Source organism: Hyperolius riggenbachi, chromosome 3, assembly GCF_040937935.1.
Source record: "Hyperolius riggenbachi isolate aHypRig1 chromosome 3, aHypRig1.pri, whole genome shotgun sequence".
In the NCBI taxonomy this organism is placed as follows: Eukaryota; Metazoa; Chordata; class Amphibia; order Anura; family Hyperoliidae; genus Hyperolius; species Hyperolius riggenbachi.
The window spans coordinates 294,604,413-294,621,280 of record NC_090648.1 but is presented as its reverse complement, the minus strand read 5'-3'; the positions used below and the strand labels follow the sequence as shown (position 1 = coordinate 294,621,280).

The following is a 16,868-nucleotide window of genomic DNA, read 5'->3' as shown; positions in this document are numbered from 1 at the left end:
ATTTGCATCTGAGCTGGATCTGATACTACAGGCTGCATTTATTTTTATTTATTATTATTTTTTTACTGGGCATTATCCACACCGCATGTCGGCAACTTGTTATGTTGCTTATGATTATGCTCCCTTTCGGTTGCATTACTTTGCAACCGGAAGGAGCTTGACCTCAGCAACTGAGTGACTACATAGTGTATAGAACATGCCATTTGTCTGACTAAACCCTTAGCATGTCCTTTTTGGGAGTTCTTTGCAAAATGCAATAGCACGGATACAACAAAATAAGGTGAGAATGTACAATATTCTTGCAATTCACAGATTTAATCTGGAGATGATGTGACTGTTGCTTTTTAGTAGAGATTTGATTTGATATGTATAGGTTTGAAAACTGGAAATTTATTTATCAATATCTACATGTAATTAATTTTAAGAACCATGCAAACTGAAACAAAAGATATCCCTTTATTGAATAAAAATAGCTGCATTCATTTGCTGTCATTCTGCATCGTTTTGCGTTCACTGGGTAGCTCTTGCTTCAGTTTTTGCCATCGTTGGGGTGGCCACAGAATATGGGTTGCATGTGCATGCAGAAGTCCAAGTGAAACCTGTAAAAGACATGGAATATTGTTAATACAAAAAAAAAATACCAGTCTGTTATAGTTATATATTTTATTAAAGGGCCAAACTTTGGCCCTTTCTTTATTGTTTCCCAAGGCTGCAGGTTGGAATATTAGAAGAACCTATGCTATGATGGTGCCAAGAATAGCTTGTTAGCTCAGTCTACCAAACATGCAGTGGTGATATTCAAATATACTACATTGCACTAAAGGTAAACTCCACTTCTTCTTTTTTTTTTTTTTTTTTTTTTAATAAATAGTAATACCCATCAGTAAGATGTGCCTCGTTAACCCAATTTACTGCAATGTTTTTGCAATAAGCCTAAAATGTGCTACACGCTCACACACGATGGCCTATACAATTAATGTTCTCTCCTGAGTTTTCACCTAGGTGATATTTTCACAACTTGTCAATAAAAAAACAACCAGCAGCAAGATACATTTAAAAAATATGTTTGATGGTACTACCTTATCAATTGTAAGTTGCTAAAACGTTTTAAAACAATGGAAAATTATCTCTTAGGAGAAAACTCAGGAGAAAAAGTTCATTGCATATGGGCCAAGGAGGGAACATGTTACCTAGGAGAAATCATAGGAGAAATTGGCAATATGGAATTCACTTTTTCGCCTGAGTTTTCTCCTAGGAGATAATTTTTCATCTTCAATTTAAATTAACTTTTTAGCACTTTGCAATGGAAAAAGTACCAAAAAGTAGGCTAAAAAGTACTTTCAAAATTATTTTGAGTATTTGTCTGCTTGCTGGTGGAGTAAAAGGCATTTTATTTAGAAGTTGAGAAAATATCACCTAGCCGAAAACTCAGGTGAAAAAGTGAATTGCATATGGCCCATTGTGAATTAAATAAAGGCTGATGTATCTTCATAATTTTGTCCTTTTATAGTTTTGCAAAAAAAAAGAGAAAATTCCATTATTTTGTCACATCTTGCGTTTTTTTTATTCACTTAATAATGGGGAAATAAAGAATAAGTGGAATTGAAAACTATTTTCTCTTATTATGAAAGTTGTTAATGTTAGAAGATAAATAAGTAAAACACACAAGAAAAGTAACCTCATAGAAAATAACACAATACAGGCCCATAATCTATTAAGTTTTCTTCAAGGAAATGTTTTCATACCTTACCAATAAAATACCTTTAAAGCTCCCACCATGATACTCAAAATAAGTTTGATATTACTTCATTACCGATTTTTTTTTTGTGCTTTTTCAATTGCTAGGTGCTGTAAAAGTTATTGCTTCCTGGGAGAAAACTTAAAAGCAAACGTTAATTGGATAAGGGCCATAGGCCCTGATTCCCCACCATACAGTAAACTTTTTACTACTGCTGACAGTGTAGCAACCATTGAGTAATTGGCGTGACCCGTGTTACCTAGACAAAGCGAGCATGGCTAGGGTATTGCATGCTACAACATGCATTACCTTAGCAATGCTTCCGTTACTTGGTTAATGAGGGTTATGCTAATTAGTCAACAAGTGCTACATTGTCAGCAGTAGTATGGGGAAAATTGCTGTGTGCTGCTTGCCAATGGCAATCTTACTGTGGTTTGGTAAACTGTCATAGTATCTTATCACTATAAAAATAGTATAATTTCTAATAATCAGGGGCTGTTATAATATTTGTCATTTTATCTAAGCAGTTTCTGTTTGTCTTCTTGCACTGTAATGAAAAATCGTGTTCTATTATGTAGTTTATTTCTATGTTTGAACCTCCTCTAGTTGGCAGCATGAATTAAGTGCGTATAGTTAGGAGATAGAAAAAAAATGTATAGCTTCAAGTAGTCCTCTTTGGACTTCTGAGTCAGTTTAAAGTGTAGACATGGATGAAAAATTTTACAAGCAATGTGGTCTCCAGTTGATAAGAATTATGAGTGTCAGAAGCACTTACAAACTGTTGCAGAAAAAGTAGGCCCTTTTCTCCATAGAAAATTGATAGAACCTTTCCAAGCAAATGCAACAAACCTAACCATCATCTGCAAGCGTATGAAAGTCATGTCAATTACTGGAAGGTTTTCAATCTTAAAGAAGTGTCAGTGATTAATCTGCCTGTGTATGAGCCTAAAGCCTAGTTCACATTATAAATTGCCAGTGCTATCGCAAGCACTGATCGATTCATTGAGTGATTTTGAAAGTGCTTTTCTAAGCGCTTTTGTGTAGCGTTTTTTTTTTCACTTCCTGATGTCAGTCAAGAAGTAAACTTTGCCCCAGAAACAAATAAATACAGTGTATTTATTCATTAAAAGTGCTCGGGAAATCGATTGTCAAAGCGCTTTTTCAAGTGCTTAGCGATTTCCCCATCCTTTGTATTGAATCGCAAACACTCTGAAAATGGTCCAGGAGCCACGTTTGCAATTGAATAGGAACCTAAATATTGCCTTAAAAGCGCTTGTGTAATGTTCGCTTATGTGAGTATTCTCACATAAGCGAACATTACACAAGCACTTTTAAGGCGATATTTAAAAACCGCCAGTGCTAAAATAAAAATAAACTAAATCGCCCCTAATGTGAACACGTCCTTAGTGGATGCATTGTTCTGTAGTTTTCCTTTAATTCCAGTTCATTGTATTTATACTTTTGCAATCTTCTTGCAGTGCACATAAAAAACAGTTGCCTTGAATCCCAACTTGTACAGTCAGAAGTTCAGTACATAAAGTTTCCTTAAAAATTACAATAATGACCTTTAAAGACTGTAATAAAAAGGAACACAATAAATCATTTCAAACGGCTAGTTTCTACTTTTCTTGGAGGATAAACATTTTTACAGAAGGTAAAATATAACATACAGGGCTTCAAATAACTTCCATCCTTATTACATTTTTACCACACATGCTAAAAAACCTATTAGAATGCTTCCATGGTCATAAAAGAAAAAATATCTAGCTAATGCAGTCACGGTAACACAAAACTAAATTTAGAAAATAATTATTAAATTCATACTTTTAAAACTCGCTATTAATTTAGAACAGCATATTATCAATTAAGCAGTCATGCTATATAGGTGATGTTCTTATAACATGTTTACATCATGCATTTCTTATACTTCATGCAGTTTTGTTCAATAACTTATGTCAAGTATCAAAGAAACTAGAAACTGCTGGAGCTGCATATTGGATTTTTATTGGTAGCTGGAATGTGTTGATTAAAAAAAAATGTGACTTGCACAGACCACACATTACAAGTTAATACTTAAAAAAGCCACAGGAGTTAATTTCATATAGCTGAATAGGGGAGAACATCAAGAAACATGGCTGACGGAAGAAACCTGCACTGGGTTTTTAATGTTTTTTTTCTAAATGTCTGTCATTAGGCAGCAAAGCCTACACCTTATCTGTTTTGTGAGGGTTCCAGAGAGTTCAGTAAAACTTAAAGTAGACAGTAAAAAGCTGACATATCTGACAGACTTTGGATTAGGCCATCCCATCATAAGAGATTCTGGATATTATCTTTTATCTTCTCCCAGCAAGGGCACTATCTGCATGGAGTTTGTATGTTCTCCCTGTGTCTGTGTGGGTTTCCTCCGGGCACTCCGGTTTCCTCCCACATCCCAAAAACATATTATTATTATTATTATTATTATTATTATTATTATTATTATTATTTGTTAGATTTATATAGCGCCAACATATTACTCAGCGCTGTACAATAAATAGGGTTACAGACAATGATAACAGGGGTGACAGAACAATACAGGTAATAGACAATAGATACAACAATACAGGTAATAGCAATAAGATACACAACACAATGCAGATAGTAGTACAATGCCAGATCATAAACTGGAATGGTAGTGGTAAAAATTACAAGTTCCAAATTCTGGGTAAAGTGCACACAGTCAAGTATGATACACAAGGGGAGAGGGCCCTGCCAAAGGCTTACAATCTAGAGGGAGTGGTTGGTGACACAAAAGGAGGGGGTGCAGCAAGAAGTTATTGGCAGAAAGGATTAGGGCAGTGTTGAGTTGATGTAGGCCTCCTTGAAGAACTGAGTTTTGAGTGCTTTTTTGAAGGTGTTGAAAGTGGGAGCGAGCCTGAAAATCCCAACTTAGCCTATCAAAGGCTTTTTCTGCGTCCAAGCCTAGGAAGACAGACGGTAATTTATAGGAGTTAATATGGTCAATCAAATTTATTGCTCTTCGAATATTGTCCCCAGCATATCTACCTGTTATAAAGCCCATTTGGTTGGCTTTGATTAAGAATGGCATCATGGTAGAGAGCCTATTTGCTAAAATTTTTGCAAAATTTTTTAGATCAGCGTTTAAAAGTGAGATCGGTCTGTAATTAGTCATTTCCATGGGGTCTCTGTCAGGCTTAGGGATAAGGACCATATGTGACTGTGTCATAGTTGTGGTGATCGGCTCTACTCCCATGAAGCCATTAATAAGATGGCTTCCCCCTAAAAAAAAAATTGACAATGAAGGTTCGGTAACACATTTTTCAACAGTTTGGGAAGCTCACAAATCTTTTATTAGAGGGAAATTAATTGCTATCGCTAGCGCCAAAAGAAAGGAATATCAGGAGAGAGTTAAAGTTTACTAGATAATATTATGGAGCTAGAAGAAAGCCAAAAATCCCCAAACAATCAAATCCTAGCCCAATCAGAATTAAAACGTAAAGAGCTAGCGGATCTGCAGAACACTAAAGTAGAAAAAGCGCTCTTATTCACCAGACAGCTTTTTTATGAAAAAGGCAATAAAGCCCATACTATTCTCGCTAGAAAACTAAGGGATATAAAATCCAGAAACGCTGTGTTCGCCTTAAAGGATAAAAGGGGTGTCACCCAATATGAAATTATTTAAAAACTACTTTAAATCTATATATAATATACTAGACTCCACTCGACAACAGAAACCTTCACTAAAAGATATATCTACATATTTAAAATCATGCAAGCTCTCTATTATTTCATCTGCCCAACTAGAAATTCTAAATCGTGATATAGATGGCGAGGAGGTGTTTGAGGTTCTAAAAAACCTACAACCTCATAAGGCCCCAGGGCCTGACGGCTTTTCGGTGGCCTATTATAAAACATTTAAATCGATGCTCACCCCTAAATTAACCACTCTTTTAATGGCTTCATGGGAGTAGAGCCGATCCCTACAACTATGACACAGTCACATATGGTCCTTATCCCTAAGGCTCAACACACACCATACAATCTTGGTTGTTCAATCTTACTACTTTCATGTAGTATAAGAGCTTATCCAATTAATCATTCAAGGTAGTTTCAATCTGTTGGCCCTTATACTGCATAGATTCGGTAAATCTGTACAACCAAGATTGTATGGTGTGTGTTGAGCTTATGCCTGACAGAGATCCCATGGAAATGACTAATTACAGACCGATCTCACTTTTAAACGCCGATCTAAAAATTTTTGCAAAAATTTTAGCAAATAGGCTCTCTCCCATGATGCTATTCTTAATCAACGCCGACCAAGTGGGCTTTATAACAGGTAGATATGCTGGGGACAATATTCGCAGAGCAATAAATTTGATTGACCATATTAACTCCTATAAATTACCGTCTGTCTTCCTAGGCTTGGACGCAGAAAAAGCCTTTGATAGGCTAAGTTGGGATTTTCTGTTCCAAACCTTGAATACAATGGGGTTGGAGGGTACATTTCTAAATGCTATTGATAAACTATATTTAAATCCTAGTGTGGCCCTCAAGATCCCTTACATTAACCCAAATGACTACTTCCCTATAACCAATGGGACTAGGCAGGGTTGTCCCTTGTCCCCCCTGCTTTTTGCTTTATCTATAGAGCCATTGGCTGCAAGGATAAGGGACAACCCTGATATTTCTGGTATTACAATTGGTAGGTCCACCTTTAAAATCTCGCTATACGCGGATGACGTTCTTCTTTCTTTAACAAACCCCATTATATCTCTTCCCAATGTACATGCAGAACTCTCCAGGTATGGCTCATTGTCAAATTACAAGATTAACGCTAGTAAATCTGAGATTCTCCCCTTTCACATACCTTAAAATCTAATTTTTCCTACAAATGGCAAAGCTCTAGTCTAAAACACCTAGGAATTCAACTAACAACCCATTCCTCCCAACTAATTAGATATAATGTAACTCCCATTATCAACAGAGTAATTTCAGATCTGCGTAAATGGGAAGATTACCATATATCATGGTTTGGTCGTATGGCAGCATTCAAAATGAATTCCCTTCCTAAACTTCTTTATGTTTTTTCAGTACTACCATTCTAGATCCCTAAATCTTTTCTGATTCCTTTGCAACGCTCTTTATTTAGATTCATTTGGCACTGCCGACCTCCCCGTATAGCAAGATCTATTCTTACTCTCCAGAGACATGCAAGGGGATTGTCAGTCCCAAACGTATATAATTATTATATTGCCGGTCAGATTAGGCAGATGGTGGCTTGGTGGGAGCGAGGTCCTCACGCCAGATGGGCTCAGATTGAATTCCATGCCCTCAAACCATATCACCCCAGTGTACTACTGTGGGGTTTATTAAGCAACAAAGTCCCTGCTCTTCAAATATACTCCTCAATATCATCTAACGTTCACTTGTGGTCCACTCTCAGTAGACGTATGACCATGTTTTCCAATGACACTAGTTTTATCCCTCTATTTGGTAACCCTAATTTTTCTCCAGGTAGGAATCTACCAGCAAACTCAGTTTGGAAGCTTAAAAATATCCTCTTTATTAGAGATTTGTTGGACCCCTTCAATGGAAAATTATACACTTTTGATGCATTGAAAGAAAGATTAAACCTGCCAAACTCTTATTACCTCCAAATCAGGCACTTTATAAGCTCAATCTCTCCTTCGTTGGAGTTTCCGCAAAAAACTGAACTAGAGTCTATCTGGGACGGTGGTCCAAAACAAAAAGGTCTTATCTCAATGCTATACTTATGGCTCAATGATCCCAAGAGCACAAATATATGCAATACTGGGATCAAGCCTTTCAAACTACAACTATGTTGGAATCCTGGGCAAAAATCTGGCAAAATGCAGCGAAAACTTCAATTTGTGTCCAAACTAAGGAAAACATCTACAAAATCATGATGCTATGGTATAAAACACCAGTCCGACTTAACAAGTGGTTGCCCTCAATATCACCGGCATGCTTGAGAAACTGTGGAGACATTGGATCACTACACCATATTATGTGGGACTGTCCTAAAATTCACTCATTCTGAAGTAATATCATTTATAAAACAGCGCACTGATATAGAGATCCCCCTTGACCTGTGGCACTGCCTGCTTAGCCAAACCTTTGCCAAAAATGAAGAGCACTTCAACCAGATTAATAAATCACTTCCTATCAGCAGCACGTTGCCCAATCTCCAAGCACTGGAAAGACATGAACCCTCCCACTATCATTGAATTCCAGACAAGACTAAAATATGTTTATAACTTGGAGTACCTGACGGCAAAAATTCAGAATAAAATGCATTTGTTTTCTAGGATCTGGGGTGATATATCTTTCTAAATGTATGCAAGATGTACGCATTAATTGTAAGGCTTGTAGTTCCAATGGTTGACTTTCTTCCCTTCTTACTCCTCTTCTTCCTTCTTTCTGTCTTCCTCTATTCTTTACCTTTCCTATACTCTCAAAAGGCTGGTGAGATGAGTCATAGTTGACTCTCTCTCCTTAATAATAGATTATATTATATTTCATGAGGTTCTGATATAATGTATGCTCATTTTATGGCACTGTATAAAGAACTGAGAACTCATCGATAATATTTAGACAATAATACTATCTGCATACAGTTACTAGTTCCCTTTGATCTTAAAGGGACACTTAAGTCAAACAAAAAAAAATGAGTTTTACTCACCTGGGGCTTCCAATAGCCCCCTGCACCTGTCTGGTGCCCTCGCCGTCTCCCTCCGATCCTCCTGGCCCGGCAGGCAGCCACTTCCTGTTTCGGTGACAGGAGCTGACAGGCTGGGGACGCTAATGATTCATCGCGTTCCGGGCCACAATAACGCCATCTATGCTGCTATAGCATATATCATATACCTTATAGAGGGTTCTAATGTGTCTGGGAACGCGAAGAATCACTTGCGTTTCCAGCCTGTCAGCTCCTGTCACCGAAACAGGAAGTGGCTGCCGGCGGGGCCAGGAGGATCGAAGGGAGGCGGCGAGGGCAACGGACAGCTGCAGGGGGCTATTGGAAGCCCTAGGTGAGTAAAACTCATTTTTTTTGTTTGACTTAAGTGTCCCTTTAATGCTCTTATTGGTTATTTGGCTTTTGATGCCGTAAAGTTATGTTCTTTGTATGTACAATGGAATTGTATGTATTGTTTCTGAACCTGTTCCAATAAAAATTTAAATATAAAAAAAAAAAAATTGACCCTAGACTACAATACGTACACTACACCATGCATAGATATACGACTATGGTAGGGATTAGACTGTGAGCTCCTCTGAGGGACAGTTGGTGACAAGACTATATTCTCTGTACAGCGCTGCGTAAGTTGTCGGCGCTATATAAATACTAAATAATAATAATAATATCTTTACAAAAACACTCCATGGAAAGGGTCTTATCAAAGATATCAGCAAGCTTCATAATTCCTTTGCACTCTATTTTGGAATTTGGACTTAGCAACTGCCATTCAGCAAGTGCTACTGTAAATTGAGAATTAACTGAGAATCCCCCATGAGGAGATGAGCTAGACCAAAATGTGTAAGGTTTTCACTGCATGCTGTAAACTGCAACATAGGAAAAATAATTTACAGTGCATTTTACTCTGGGAGAAATGTACTTTTTAGATGTACTAATTTTTAAATGTACTATTTTTCATGATAGTGGTCCTTTAAGAGAACGTATTACTGCCAAAGTATTATTTTAAATAAACACACTAAAATATTTAATTGTATATATTTTTTTCTGTTTCTAACTGTATTCTTGTTTTTTCTATATTCTTTCTTCACATTTGTTCTCCTTTTGTATAATATGTTTTGATATTTTCATCTAAATATTTAATTTTTCTTACACTCAAAGTAATTTCACATTACATTACCATAGATACTAACAATTTTATTTTTCCAAGAAACTTCATGTTTCATACATAAAAAGCAGCTCTAGAGCTCTTGCCGGGGACTTTTCCTAGGCAATGCAACTTGCAGTCTGCATTTATTGACCATGTCCTTTAAAAAATAAAAAATAAAATAATAAATAATACATATATGTGTGTGTGTGTGTATATATATATATATATATATATATATATATATATATATATATATACACACACATACACATACACATACACATACACACATATATACATATATATATATATATATATATATATATATACACACCATGCTGAAGAAGTAAGCATAGGCACACAGTGCTAACTCAAGCACCAAGTGATCGAACATTATGGCTGATGTCATAAATGAAGAGATGCTAAAGTTAGCAGTTTACTTTAACAGTTGCATGATTTTACATAAACCTTGTCAGGAGTTATTTTATGAATATATTTGGTATTAGTGCCAACATTTTCCATAGTGCTGTACATAGTTTCAACATAGTGGAGAGCATAGATACATGAAATGTTCAAAACTCTGTACAATCAGGACATCCAGCACTACAAGCACAAATACATACATTGTTGATGTGTGGTGTAAGACAACGTCAATACTGGTGCATGTTTATATGATAAATTACAACAGAATAAGGACATTTAGGAAGTCCCTGCCCTTGCAAGCTTACAATCTACATGGTGGTGGGTTGGAGACATTAGGGAAGGAGACACAGGTTAGCAGATTAAGTAGTAAACCGTCAATGCTACCTACAGCAAATGATATGCTTCTCTGAGCAGGTGTGTTTTGGGAGAATGTTTGAAGGTTTCCAGGGTCAGAGCATGATGGACTGGCTGTGGGAGAGCGTTCAAAAGGAGAGTGAGACGAGTGACTGACTAAGCTAGAGAACAAGATGTTCTCCTGGAAGGAGTGAAGGTTCTGGGTGGGATGGTATCATAAATAGTGATGGATGTATTGTTTGCACATTTTTTCACAAACGTTTGTGAACCAGATGTCCGCAGTGAACCCCCACCGACTTTAAAGGCAGGCAAACTTTCTGCATAGAAAAACTTTTTTCCCTAAAAAACAAAAAATACTTAGTGTACAGGGATGAGCAACAGATTAAATTCGAGTGAAATCCGAATGAGTTTTATTCAGATTTCATCCGGATAATTCATGCAGCTGAGTGAGCAGGTGGGTGAGGGGGGTTGAACTTACCCAGCAGCCTTCTTCTTTCATCCGTCCCATGGCGCCTCCCATGTTGCATTCCAGGCCACGTCACGTGACTACAAACACTTCCTCCTTCAACTTGGAAGGAGAAAGTGTTTGTAGTCACGTGACCGCTGCTTGGAACGCAGCATGGGAGTTGCCGTGGGACAGATGAATAAAGAAGGCTGCTGGGTAAGTTTAACCCACCCGCTCAGCTGCATTAATTATCCGGATGAAATCCGAATGAAGCTCATCCGGATTTAATCCATTGCTCATCCCTGGTAGGAATGCAGAGGCTTTTTAAAATGTGTAAATGCAAAAAAAGTGCATATTGTAAAGTGTGGGCCTAAAATTGCACTGCAAACTCAACAGTGATGTGAAACACTTTTTTTTTTTTAATTACAGTGGGTTGCAAAAGTATTCGGCCCCCTTGAAGTTTTCCACATTTTGTCATATTACTGCCACAAACATGAATCAATTTTATTGGAATTCCACATGAAAGACCAACACAAAGTGGTGTACACATGAGAAGTGGAATGAAAATCATACATGATTCCAAACATTTTTTACAACTAAATAACTGCAAAGTGGTGTGTGCATAATTATTCGGCCCCCTTTGATCTGAGTGCAGTCAGTTGCCTATAGACAATGCCTGATGAGTGCTAATGACTAAATAGAGTGCACCTGTGTGTAATCTAATGTCAGTACAAATACAGCTGCTCTGTGACGGCCTCAGAGGTTGTCTAAGAGAATATTGGGAGCAACACCACCATGCAGGGCCGGGCCGAGGCATAGGCTGGAGAGGCTCCGGCCTCAGGGCGCAGTGTAGGAGGGGGCGCACAATTCATTCAACTGTCATTCCTAATTGTGTATGAAGCAGAAAGAAAAAAGAAAAGGGGATACAGTGACTGCAAGCCAGATAACTAGATATTAAGGTGTTGGGGAGGTTGTGGGCCCTGTGGCCCTCTTAGTCTAATGGCAATCAGTGTGTGACGGCTGGGGTGGGAGGGATGGAGGGGCGCACTTTGGTGTCTCAGCCTTGGGTGCTGGAGGACCTTGTCCCTGCTCTGCCACCACGAAGTCCAAAGAACACACAAGACAGGTCAGGTATCAAGTTATTGAGAAATTTAAAGCAGGCTTAGGCTACAAAAAGATTTCCAAAGCCTTGAACATCCCACGGAGCACTGTTCAAGCGATCATTCAGAAATGGAAGGAGTATGGCACAACTGTAAACCTACCAAGACAAGGCCATCCACCTAAACTTACAGGCCAAACAAGGAGAGCGCTGATCAGAAATGCAGTCAAGAGGCCCATGGTGACTCTGGATGAGCTGCAGAGATCTACAGCTCAGGTGGGAGACTCTGTCCATAGGACAACTATTAGTCATGCACTGCACAAAGTTGTCCTTTATGGAAGAGTGGCAAGAAGAAAGCCGTTGTTAACAGAAAGCATAAGAAGTCCCATTTGCAGTTTGCCACAAGCCATGTGGGGGACACAGCAACCATGTGGAAGAAGGTGCTCTGGTCAGATGAGACCAAAATGGAACTTTTTGGCCAAAATGCAAAACGCTATGTGTGGCGGAAAACTAACACTGCACATCACTCTGAACACACCATTCCCACTGTCAAATATGGTGGTGACAGCACCATGCTCGGGGGGTGCATCTCTTCAGCACGGACAGGGAAGCTGGTCAGAGTTGATGGGAAGATGGATGGAGCCAAATTACAAGGCAAACTTGGAAGAAAACCTCTTGGAGACTGCAAAAGACTTGAGACTGGGGTGGAGGTTCACCTTCCAGCAGGACAATGACCCTAAACATAAAGCCAGGGCAACAATGGAATGGTTTAAAACAAAACATATCTATGTGTTAGAATGGCCCAGTCAAAGTCCAGATCTAAATCCAATCGAGAATCTGTGGCAAGATCTGAAAACTGCTGTTCATAAACGCTGTCCATCTAATCTGACTGAGCTGGAGCTGTTTTGCAATGAAGAATGGGAAAGGATTTCAGTCTCTAGATGTGCAAAGCTGGTAGAGACATACCCTAAAAGACTGGCAGCTGTAATTGCAGCAAAAGGTGGTTCTACAAAGTATTGAGTCGGGGCCGAATAATTACGCACACCCCACTTTGCAGTTATTTGTAAAAAAAATGTTTGGAATGATGTATGATTTTCGATCCACTTCTCACATGTACACCACTTTGTACTGGTCTTTCACGTGGAATTCCAATAAAATTGATGCATGTTTGTGGCAGTAATGTGACAAAATGTGGAAAACTTCAAGGGGGCCGAATACTTTTGCAACCCACTGTATCTGGTTAGGTGACACATTTTTAAATTACACTATGGTCATTTAGTCTGCAGTTTCCACAGTGTGAGAGCCTAACACTGCACAGTGATGTTAAACACTTTGTGTGACAATATCAGGTGACATTGCGGTCACTTAACCCCTTGCCGACCGCTCCACGCCAATTGGCGTGAGCAGAGCGGCAGCCCCAGGACCGCTCCACGCCCATTGGCATGAACAGCCGTCTATGGGGCTAGCAGGATGCGTGCGCATCTCCTGCTTGGGGGGCAGAGCTCCGCCCCGCCTTCAGTCTCTGAGCGGCGCCGTCTAATAGGGTAGTACAACGCTGCGATCAGCAGCAGCGATGTACTGGGGACAGCCGTGTGACACAGATGTCCCCCTGGGTGACAAAGAAGCGATTGGCGGTGATAGGCTGCAGCCTATCACAGCCGATCGCAGTGATTGGCTGACTAGGGGACGGAGGGAGGGAGGGAAACCATTTAAAGAAATATGTTTTTTAACCACTTCAGCCTTCAGTCGTTTTCACTTTATGCATCCGAGCAATTTTCACCTCCCATTCATTAGGCTAGAACTTTATCACTACTTATCACAATGAACTGATCTATATCTTGTTTTTTCCACCACCAATTAGGCTTTCTTTGGGGGGTACATTTTGCTAAGAGCCACTTTACTGTAAATGCATTTTAACAGGAAGAATATGAAAAAAACGGAAAAATTCATTATTTCTTAGTTTTCAGCCATTATAGTTTTAAAATAATACATGCCTCCATAATTAAAACTCATGTATTGTATTTTCCAATATGTCCCGGTTATTACACCATTAAAATTATGTCCCTATCACAATGTATGGTGACAATATTTTATTTGGAAATAAAGGTGCATTTTTTCCGTTTTGCATCTATCACTATTTACAAGTTTAAAATAAAAAAAAATTTGAAATATTTCATCTTTACATTGATATTTAAAAAGTTTAGACCCTTAGGTAAATATTTACATTTTTTTTTATTGTAATTTTTTTTTGTTTTTTTTTTTGTATTAAACATTTTATTTGGGTATTTTTGGGAGGGTGGGATGTAAGCCATAGTTTTATAATGTAAATGTGTCTTGAGTTTTTTATTTTTTTCACTTGTAGTTGTAGTTTTACTTTTTGGCTACAAGATGGCGGCCATGAGTTTGTTTACATGACGTCACTCTAAGCGTAACAAACGCTTAGAGCGACGTATCGGGGACGTTACAGCCAGAAAAAGCACAGCTTCTGAGAGAAGCTGTCGCTTTTTCAGCGGGGGAGAGCAATCAGTGATCGGGCACCATAGCCCGATTCACTGATTGCCAGGCTAACTAACCGCAGCTGGGAGCGCGCGATCGGCCGCGGGAGCGCGCTAACGTGCACATGGCTGCCTGGGCGTAGCTACTACGTCCAGGAGGCCAAAGTAGTTAATGTAAAAAATAATAATGAAAATATTTACATAAAAAAATAAACATAGGGGGAGCGATCAGACCCCACCAACAGAGAGCTCTGTTGGTGGGGGGGGTCACTTGTGTGCTGTGTTGTGCGGCCCTGCAGCTTTGCCTTAAAGCTGCAGTGGCCCAATTAAGTAAAAATGGCCTGGTCACTAGGGGGGTTTAACACCGCAGTCCTCAAGTGGTTAAAGTGAACCTCCGGACTAAAAATATACTCAGCAGAACTGAAAAGGCCTGGTGTTTCTTTAACAATTTTACAGCATCAGAACTTTGTTTTTCTTACCAAAGCATCATTTTTAGCTATATTTTTAGCTAAGCTCCACCCATCAAAGAAAACTGCCCAGGCTTTTTATCCCTGATGCTGTGCAAAACATGATGGAATTTCCTATGTTGTTGTTCACGTTGCCTAGCAACTGGGAGGGGTGATCAGCACACAGGACAGTTGGAACTGTGTCTCATACTCCCTGTCAGCTCCTTTCAACCAAAAAGATGGCTGCCATCATGAAATCAAACACTTGTCTGTTCTTTTAAAACAGGGTGGGTACAAGATTATATTACCTATCTATTTTAATTAACATAACTAATGTAACTTAATGACAGTATGTTTGTTTAATCTGAAGTTCCTCTTTAATCACTTTACAATGACAGGAACAGTGGCATGCTGACTGGCTGTAACATTGACACAGCCACATTGACGTAGTGGTGTACTATAAGCTAGGTACACACCACACCAAAACTGCAACAACAACAAAAAAAAGCAGGATCAGTCCTCAAAAAGGTCTATTGGTGTCCAGGGGTGCTCATCAGGACTCTCGAATTTGAATGTACCCAAATATCCGGTAGATTTTCATGGTTGCCAAAGTCGAATTCAAAGAGCGATCCTGCTCCCAAATTCAAAGTTGAATTTTCCCGAATAGTGCCTCTAGAATTTAGCCATGATTCAGCTACCAGATCTTTAATTGTAACCCAGTTCCCTTTCCAAAGAGTCCTAAAGGTTGAGGTTACTGGACCACCGACTCGGGGTCTGACAGCGACCCAGACCAAGGAAAACAACCAAAGAAATCCTCAAAAAAGAAATCTAGGAAACATCTAAAAACCCCCAAAAAGGAAGATAAAAAAGATCCCGCAGAGCCAATATGTGCAGGTGCAGCGGGCCCTTTAGATCAAGGGTCCGACAAGGAAGGGGACACAGCCATAGAGGGAAGATCAAGGACAGTCCATTGGGAGGGCATCAAGGATGTCAAACAACCCAAGAAGAAACGAAAAGCCACCGTGTAGATGTTAATATACAACCGGAGGTTCCTCAAGTTGTTAATATTTCAGGGGAGATAATCCCCGATGAATGTATTTCCCTCCTGGGACAAGGGTTAAATTTCAGTCCCACACAAAACTTTGATATAGTAGCTTTCACCATTGATTTGTATAAATCTACACAGAAATTGGCTATTTGTCAAAAATTTGGCGAGTTGAACAATGAATCGAAAGAGATTGTTCATAAGGAATGCGGACAAGGGGGGTAATCTTGTCATAATGTCTACTCAACAATACAAAACTGAGGCCGAGAGGCAATTAACTGAAAGAGAGACCTACTGCCCGCTTCCTCGTGACCCGACCCTTCACTACCAGGCAGAATTAAGGGCCCTGTTAGAGAGGGGAGCTGAGAGGGGGTTCCTTCCCAAGAAATTGGTTAGGGACCTCATCCCAGCTTTCCCCAGGTGACCAGTTTGGTATTACATCCCCAAACGTCACAAGTCTCTGACCGAACTGCCGGGACGTCCCATAGTCTCTGGCTGTGGGTCTCTCACAGAGAAATTGTCCAGGTACCTGGACAATCTCCTGTGCCCCCTTCTTGGAGAGGTGCCCTCTTACTTGAGGGACACCTTGGAGGTGTTGCAGGTTATGGAGTGCGCTACTTGGGTCCCGGGGGACAGGCTGGCCACAATTGATGTGGTCAGCTTGTACAGCAGGATTCCCCAAGACTTGGGGGTACAGGCCGTCAAGAGATATTTACAATGAACTAATAAAGATGACATGTTCATCGATTTTATTTGTGAGTGCTTGCATTTTGTACTCACACATAATGCATTTATGTTTGACGGCCGATGGTACCAACAGGTGGCGGGGACCGCTATGGAGACCTCAGTGGCGTGCTCCTTTGCTAACCTCTTTTTGGGTGCGTGGGAGGAGTCTGCTGTGCACTCGGAGATCAATCCTTTCCGGGGGCACATCAGACAATGGTCCAGGTACGTGGAC

General features: G+C 39.5%; 1 protein-coding gene across 1 annotated transcript in view; it reads right to left on the bottom strand.

Moving 5' to 3' along the window:
- Nucleotides 1-437: 437 nt before the first annotated feature.
- The window catches only part of IMMP2L (inner mitochondrial membrane peptidase subunit 2), a 1,449,658-nt gene continuing 1,433,227 nt past the window's right edge, over nucleotides 438-16,868 (bottom strand). Inside the window, exon 6 of the mRNA XM_068276511.1 lies at nucleotides 438-599. Within this exon, the coding sequence (XP_068132612.1) occupies nucleotides 480-599 (120 nt within the window). The 3' untranslated portion in view covers nucleotides 438-479. The remainder of the gene's footprint in view (nucleotides 600-16,868) is intronic.